Consider the following 8,175-nt stretch of genomic DNA (forward strand, 5'->3'; position numbering starts at 1 on the left):
AGGCAGAGACTTCAGAAGGCCACAGTGCCATCTGGGCCTGGCTGGTGTTAAGGATACTGCCACTGCTTCCCAGCAAGCACTGAGCATTAGTCCACACTAGGGCAGACAGGGACTTCTTCACATCTCCCTCCCAAAGAGCCTTCGTCACTAGAGGGGCTGTGCATTCTATGCCCCGGGGGAAACAGGTGGAGTTAAATAATAATTATACATTTTTCCAATTTAAACGTGTGTGAGCAAACACAAAAAGATGAAAAGGTACCTACACCTCTAGATGAATTAAAACATGTGATTAGGTATGTCACATTGATAACTTAATTTGGGGTTTCCTAACAGCAGACAAAGAGAGCGCTGTGGAATTGAAGGACCCCTGGCTCCCATCAGAATCTCAGTTGTCCCAAAGTAGGACTAGTCAAATCATCCACTATTTGAAAATGCTTTTTGGTCAGTGAAAACCAAAGATATAAATGTATACTCACAAAGTTACATTCCGCTACAAAATATTTGTTGCCAGCTAGTGTTTTTAGCTAGCCTAGTTCTTACAATAGAACTAGTTTTGAAAAACTGAATGCAAGGGATTGGGGAGGGGGGAGATTATTCAAAATCTGAAGATAATTAAAATATAAACATTTGGCAGAGGCTATTTTTTGTGTGTTTTATTGAGATATGGTATTACTCTATAGCCCAGGCTAGCCTCAAACTCAAACAACTCCTCTTGCTTTAAGTTCCCAAGTTCTGAGGTTATAGTCATGAGCTGCCATACCCAATGTAACAAACTTACCTTAGCTGAAGACATTGAATTTTAGCGGAGGGTTTCAATACCTACTCTTCTTCATGTCAGGATCACATCACCAGTTGCACCAACTTTTACTTTAGGGACAGTAGCTGTTATTTGGGAGAACTCTTCGATAGCCTTTCACATAGCTGTGCTCTCTGTTAGGCTGGTATCCCGTTGAAGCTGGTGTACCCTGGGTAAATGGAGCTGTCCTCTCTTCCTTCTGCACGTTGCTCATGAGGCCTGTGGTTCATGATTATGCTGCTCACATCTTCCTAGTGGATCTTTCTCTTCTTTATCTCTTGCTGTCTAGAGTGGTTAGCCAGGAGAATCAACACACTGTTTAGAGTTAAATTTCAAAGGGAAGAGAGCTCCTATAATCTCCTTCTGGTCCACTATTTTATAAGTTATAGGGAGGGGCATTAGGTTTGTTTCTCGTACAGGTGGCACTTGCCTATCTGGGTCACAGATAGTCAATGAAGGCTGCAAAAAAACAAACCAAACCAAACCAAAACCCACATGCTGAAAAAAATGGGTCCCAACACATTGGCCATTTGGATTGAACTAGACTGAGATTCTATTCTAAGTTAAAGATACATTATTTGAGGATTAGCTGATGGATATTATTCCACTGGGAAATTTCATGTGCTTAGTTCATTCTTCAGTAGTTGACTTAGAACTTGTGAAATGACATTTAAATATTTAATATCTAATATAGAATGAATGTTTGGAGTTACTTTGTAGTTGAAATACTAACCAGTGGATATGACATGAAAAAAAAAATGTCATGAGTGGTCATGACATTGGATGTTTTAAAACTTTCCAGTTCTGAGTATTAAAGCCTCCTTATGGAGATTAGCCAGAACTAGAAGAGCTTCTCACAATACCTGCTTTCACCTTCAATATGGCCAAAGCTGCAAGTAACATTTATCTGTAGCAACTGTTCCAGTCATCTGGCTAATTAAAGTGCAGAATGTGCTTTGAAGATAGAATGCATCACTAAGTACTATTATTAAAGCCTTACAGCTAAGGTTTCTGTTTCAGTGGAAGCCTAGTTATTGTTTCCTGGGCTATTAAAATAATATCATAATTGTGTTTTCTCTAGGCTCTTGGAAAGTAGCTTATAATGACCCCAACTAATGAAAGGCTCAAGAAAGCATTCTTGTCCTAAAACTCAGTTACATCATTAAGTAGTAATACAATTTCGAAGATTCTAACCTATAGCAATGTTGTTGCTTCTGAAAGCAGATGAAACATTCTTATTCAGAGAGAAAGTTACAGAAGGGCTGAGGGACACAAAACTAACAAGCCCACAGAGTTCAAACAGCAAGCTTGAAGTGTGCCATCATGCTGTATATTAGGTGACCCAGTATTTCAGGTTGGGAATGTGTTATTTCAACTTTCTGGCTTCAGCATGAGCTGGGGAGGAGACTGCATCCTCTCTGCCAATATATTTTATGGTCTCACTCAGAGCGTTAAGGTTTCTGTAATGTCCATGTGTCCCTGACTCTGATGAGGACGCTTTCTAGTGCACTGTTCCAGGAATTATGGTAATTCATTTGCTTTACTTTCAAAACAATAATGTAAGTGTTTAAAACTGCAGGGCAATCTACTAAAATCAATTGGTAACTCACAAGTTCTACATTGTGAGTTCCAACTCTGGAAGACTTTTGAAAAACAAAGCATATATGTAGCTTTCAGGGCTTGGGCAGGTCAGTGCTAGGCTGAAACTGTAGATGGTGTCAGCTCACCATACCAATTAAATAAAATCTCTTCTTTCACTTTGTGTCAAGTGAAAACAGAAAAACCAAACAGACCACAAAGCAGCTTGTGTTTCAGGCTCTTGGTGTCCTTTGCTTACCTATAAACCCTCAATACCACCTGCTGCCATTTATTTACAAAGTAAATCCTTTCTTTATGGATCCCTGGTTAGTCATAATAAAATACAGGCAAAACTTAACAGTTAAAATTAAAAAAAAAAAAAGCCCCCCCCCCCATGTCTAAGTTAGGAGTTGAATGGAAGAACTCTGACTTTGTGTTACACATTTCCAGGACAATGGTCCCAATTGTGCCTTGCCTACCTGTGTCACTGTATGCCATCAGACACTTCACTCTTTTTAAAGATTGGGTGTGATATTTATCTAATAGGAGAAGACCCAAAGCCTCTTCATTACACTCAGTGTATGATTATGTTGTTATTGTAGAGGAATGGAGGTTGTGTTGGCTACTGTTAACTCCTTACCTTTTAAATACAATGTATCTGTGCCTCAGCACACTGGAAGCCGGAAGGAAGAGGCTTTTGAACAACTGGAGCGGAACCGAAATTTTTGGCCAGGTCCTCTCTTTTCTAAGACTTTAATTTCACAAATGACAGATGAATCAAATTCAATCAAGAAGTTTTTGTTGACTGTGTGAAGAAGTAAAAGGCAGCCCCTGCCTTCAGGCTATCCCTTGCAGAGGATTAGGAACTCAAGCACTGCTGGATTCTTCTCATCCACTCTGCTTAGGTTTAAAAAAAAAAAAAAAAAAAAAGAGTATCAACCTGGGGCAGTAGTTGCTTTGAGTTTTTTTGGACTTTTTAAAGGGTGTGTCGTAAAGAAGAGAAGCCATAATCAGCCATGGATAAGAAGTAAGTTTTGAGGACAGAGAAAGTCCGAGACTGAGTTTAAGTCAGCAAAGGCCCATTTGATAGGTTCAGCTTCCTGCTCTTAATTCCAAGACGTCCTTGGTTACTTTCAATCGCTTTCTGTTGTTCTTTCGAAACCGTCTTTGTTTTGTTTTGGTTTTAAAGTAGACTGGAGGTAGAGCTGTAGTAGCAAGGACCAAGAAAAACAGTGCGCGGGAGCTTTATATGGTACAGCCTTTCTGACTTTTGAGGTGGTAAACTTGAGAGAAAGAGTACCCGAAAACTGCTGAGCGAGTGATCAATAGTTTCTTCCTAGTTTCAAAGATAGAGCTGTCCACAATAACTTATTCGCAGCCATTCTCCCTCTCCCCTTCAGGCCCCTGGGTGCGTTTGTATTCAGAGTCTACATTTCTATTTCCTTCTCCCCAGCATCCCAAGTTTTTCCGAACTGTGTTCAAAAGTGAAAGGAAGACTACGTTGGAAGAGAGTTTATGGTTACTTAGCAGATCTGGGGTTACTGGCGCCTGCTTTGTCCCATTCAGGGAAGGTGCCATGTCTTAGTCTGTCCCTTGGCTCTCTCCACCTGGGCACAAGGTGCTTGTGGGCCGATTATTGAATGAATGAATGAATGAATGAATGAATGAATGAATTGTATCCAAATAGACCCCAGTGGCAGACCCTCAAGTCCACCGGAGGAAGGTGGTCCCAAATCTTTGACTTAGCCCGGTGCTCTCTACCATGTCCTAGCATGGCCAAGGAGTGGGGCGGGACACTCGTGAGTTTTGAAACAATTCTCCAAAAAGTTCATGTTCGGTAAAGTACATTTTCCCCTTTTATTCTAGAGCCCCGCGTGACGCCTGAGCCAGGCTACCACCTCTCCCACCTAGAAGGACTCCGTGTGCACCACCGCCATCTACAACCGCCATGGCTCTTCTTCTCAGCTGTCGCCTCGCCTGCATAATGCTGCCTGCTTCTTCTATCCGTGGTAGTCGGGTATACATAATACTGCTTGTGAGGAGATCCGAACCCCCATATGGGGAATTGCGATTAATTAGCTCGCCGCTACCCACATCCACGAGCACGCGCCGCAGGGTGGGAGGGGTGTGCCGCCGTCCCCGCGTGCGCTATCTGGGAAGCTGAGGTAAGAAGGCGCACATGGGTAAGCGTCGTTGTCATCGTCGCATAGTTTCCACGCTGCCCAGGGCTACACCACTACACGGAAAATTGGGAGGCAGGTCTAGGAGGCGGGGTCGGGTGCCCACCGTCTTGGGCGTGCCCGTACCCCTCAGTAGATTGTTCCCCGCGCCCCCTACCCACACTAGAGGTGCCCGCGCATTGGCCCTCACCCCCCTGCCTGCGGAGCAGCCCATTTGAGCACGTCCTCGGTGGGCCGATTTTTTGCGCTTCCCCTTCGCTTTATAGGGGCCATTGCTATGGGTCGGTCCTCTGAAGAGGTTGGGGCGTCATCAGGCTGGTTAGAAAAACCCGCTCCGCGGCGGGGACACTCAGTCGCGTCGGCACCGCGGAGCGGGTTGCTTCAGGTGGCTGGTACCAGCGGCGCTTGCTAGCTCCCAGCTCTTGGGCTCGGGGCTGCAGCACCGGCTGGAGCGAACCCTTGTCCCAGCGCTTGGCGGCGGCAGGCAGACGGGCAGGCAGGCGCTGCTTTGCGTGTGAGTGCGCCTCACTCACATGTAAGTCCGGGAGCGTGGGGTCTTCCCGCCTAAGTGCGAGGTGCCCGAAGCGGGCAAGAGCCGGGATAGGGCAGCGGCGCCAGGCGCCTCTGCCCTGCCTCGCGCCTTTCAGGCACCCTCCAATTTGCTCTCTTTTCTCTTTTCTCTTCTCCATTGGCATCCCCAAGAGCTAACCCAAGGAGCACCTAAGGGTAATAGCAAACTCTTGTCATCTGCACCTTTGCACTTTCCTTTCTCTTGTGTTATTATTAATTTTTCGTCTTTTCTATACTCTTTCCCCCCCTTTTTGAGTTGTTGGGCAGTTCTTATTTCTTGCTTGCTTTTCGGTTTCTTGCTGTTGTTGGGAGCTTTTTTGGTTTGTTCTCGCTTTTTTGTTTGCTCATCCTATTTGACGCTAACTCTTAGGCAGCCAGCCCATCAGCCCCCTACGAAGCCCGGGAATCCACACTCGGTGACCCTAAGACAACACAGCGGAGACTGCAGCCGAGCCCCCGACACGGGGCGCACAGGAGCCGGGAAGCCCGAGGCCGGGGGCAAGCAGACCGCCCGAGCCAGGCGCGAGCCAAGCACCCCGAGGTGGCCGGGGCACCATGCTGAAGATGGCCATGAAACTCAAAGCCCGAGCGGCCGAGAGCGAGAGGAAGACAGCCGCGGCTGCCGCCGAAGTGGCTGCCGAAGCTGCCGTGGCGGCTGCGGTGCTGGCAGAACCGTTCGCTTCGCAGAAGAACGGGGTCCCCGTGAAGCCCCCGAAGTCCGTCAGGGTCCTCGTGAACGCCGGGCGCGATGTGCCGCCCGCAAAGTTGCTGACCGACAAAGAGCGCAAGAAGATGGAGAAGAAGCTGCTGGAGCAGAGGAGAAAGGAGGAGAAGAAGAGAGAGAAAGAGAGGAAGAAGTTGGAGAAGATGTTGAAGAAGAAGAAGAAGAATGTGCCAGAAGCTCCGTCAGAGGCCCGAGGCCCCGAGGGCGCCGCCGCCACCACCGCCGCAGGCGAAGACGAGGGCACCGCGCAGGGCGCCGCCGGGTTCGGAGAGGGCGCCGCCACCGGGGGCGCGAGTAGGGCCTGGGCCGAATGGGACAGTGACACTGATGATGAAGATGATGCCTACTACGCGCCTCCCCGCGTGGGGGGCGTCGTGTGGCGGCCTGGGCCTGCCAAGGCAGGCGCTCTCAGCGCGCACATGCCCCTCGTGGTGTTCCTGGTGTTCTCGGTTCGCAGCCCCTCCTGGGTGCTCAACTTCCTGCTACAGAGGCGCACAGAGCAGGGCCGTGGCTGTGGCTTCGTGTTCGGGGCGACCTGCTGCTTCAGAGTGTTCCTGGGCTGCGCCTTCTTCTCCTTCCTGAGTGGTCGCGCCAAGCGCAGAGGCCGTGGGCGATCCCGGGCCAGGGGCACCGGGCGCCGGGGGCGCGACGAGCGGCTCATCTAGTCAGCCCCCCACCCCTCCACCACCATCATCTACATCGCCATCGACCACCACCACCACCACCACCACCACCACATCTACCACCACCACTTCCACCACCATTGCTGTGTAGTGTGGATCTTTATTAGTGCTTGTGTGTGGACACATTTTCCTTTTCGGTTGCTCTGTCCTTTGCTTAGTGCTTTCCTAGCTTTTCTCCAAGCTCCCTGCTTTCTGGCTCTCTCAGTGTCTCCCTCTCTCTCTCTCTCCTTTTCGAAATTTTCCTAAGTCCGGGCCCGCACTCCCTCCCTTTCCGCCCACCCCGGCCCCTTGGCGGCGCCTGCCCGCCCTGCTGCTGCAGGAGGAGGGGGATCGGGGGCCGCCCGGCCCGGGGGTGGAGCGCTGGCATCGTGTGAGGGGTCGTCACCACCGCGGGGCCGCCCCCTTTCCCCCCGCCGCACGGCCAGGCCCCGGCCCCGAACTGCGGGTGGGGCGAGGGGGCGACCCCTCCGTGGAGCCGGCCCGGGCCGGACGTGGGTGCTGGGACCCCTGCCCGGCCTCCGGGCACCGCCTCCCGGCGCCCGCGCCCGCCCTCCCAGCCGCGGCCCTCCTCCTCCTCCTCTTCTTCCCACCCCCCTCGCCGCCGTCGCCTCCGCCTCCCCCCGCTCCCCCGCCCGCCGCGGCGCTTTTGGGTCGGGGCGGCGGGCCCGGGCCGAGGCAATAAGAGCGGCGGCGGCGGCGGCGGCGGCAGCAGCTCCCGCGGCTCCTGCTCTGCTCCGCCTCGGCCCCGGAGCGAGGGGCGGAGAGCCGCGCGCTTGCCTTAGTCCGAGCCGCCACCCTCCCCGCGTTCCCCGCTTTCCCGGCCCGCCCGAGGCCGCCCGCCCCGTCCCCGCCGCCCCGCAGCCCGGCCGCGCCCCGCCGCCGCCATGGGCTGCCTCGGCAACAGTAAGACCGAGGACCAGCGCAACGAGGAGAAGGCGCAGCGCGAGGCCAACAAAAAGATCGAGAAGCAGCTGCAGAAGGACAAGCAGGTCTACCGGGCCACGCACCGCCTGCTGCTGCTGGGTAAGGGCGGCCCGGGGGGGAGCGGGCCCGGCCCGGGAGTGCCGCGGGGCGACCCGCAAGGCCGCGCGCGCCGAGCCCGCCCCCCTCCCCGGCGCTCTAGCGCTCGCTCCCAGGCCCTCTGGCCCGCTGGGCCGCGCGCGTGCAGGGGGCGAGACCGTCAAGGGGACCCCGGGGCGGAATTCGGCCGGGCGGGGGCTGCAAATTGGGCGTGGGGCCCCCTCGCTCGGTCTCGTCCCCTCAGTTGGCCACACTGCCCCCCGTCCCTGGCTTCGCGTCCTCGCGAGGCCTACTTAGTGCCAGGGGCCAGGGTGCGTGTCGGGAGGGGGAGGGGAGGCTCACAGGGCCCCTCGGACTGCGACAGAGTAGGGCTAGGGACAGGAAACGGGCCGGCGGGCCCAGGGAGGGGGACCCGCCTCACTGGGGTGTGCGATTTGTTGGGAGGGGGCCCGAAGAGAGGCCAAGGCCACTAGGGGGGACTCGGGGACCTCGGCCTGGAGACTCTGGCGAGGGAAGTAGCCGCCGGGGTGGGGGGGGCGGGTGACATCAGCCCCTCGGAAAGGACGGGGCGGTAAAGGTGGTGCAGAGGGGGGAGGGGGCGCGGGCAAGTCGTGGCGCCGAAGT

General features: G+C 53.2%; 1 protein-coding gene across 8 annotated transcripts in view; it reads left to right on the forward strand.

Moving 5' to 3' along the window:
• The window catches only part of LOC110317699 (guanine nucleotide-binding protein G(s) subunit alpha isoforms short), a 50,883-nt gene that overhangs the window by 25,847 nt on the left and 16,861 nt on the right, over window positions 1-8,175 (forward strand). The window contains exons 1-2 of one of the 8 annotated variants that reach the window (XM_021192344.1): window positions 4,903-5,089; window positions 5,257-7,554. The exons of 3 other annotated variants lie outside the window; for them this stretch is intronic. In XM_021192344.1, the coding sequence (XP_021048003.1) occupies window positions 7,416-7,554 (139 nt within the window). In that variant the 5' untranslated portion in view covers window positions 4,903-5,089; window positions 5,257-7,415. Of the gene's footprint in view, window positions 1-4,902; window positions 5,090-5,256; window positions 7,555-8,175 lie in introns of those variants that run through there. 4 more of the 8 variants (XM_029536991.1, XM_021192351.2, XM_029536989.1 and 1 more) reach the window with 4 other exon arrangements.

The sequence above is a fragment of the Mus pahari genome, chromosome 3 (genome assembly GCF_900095145.1).
Source record: "Mus pahari chromosome 3, PAHARI_EIJ_v1.1, whole genome shotgun sequence".
Classification (NCBI taxonomy): Eukaryota; Metazoa; Chordata; class Mammalia; order Rodentia; family Muridae; genus Mus; species Mus pahari.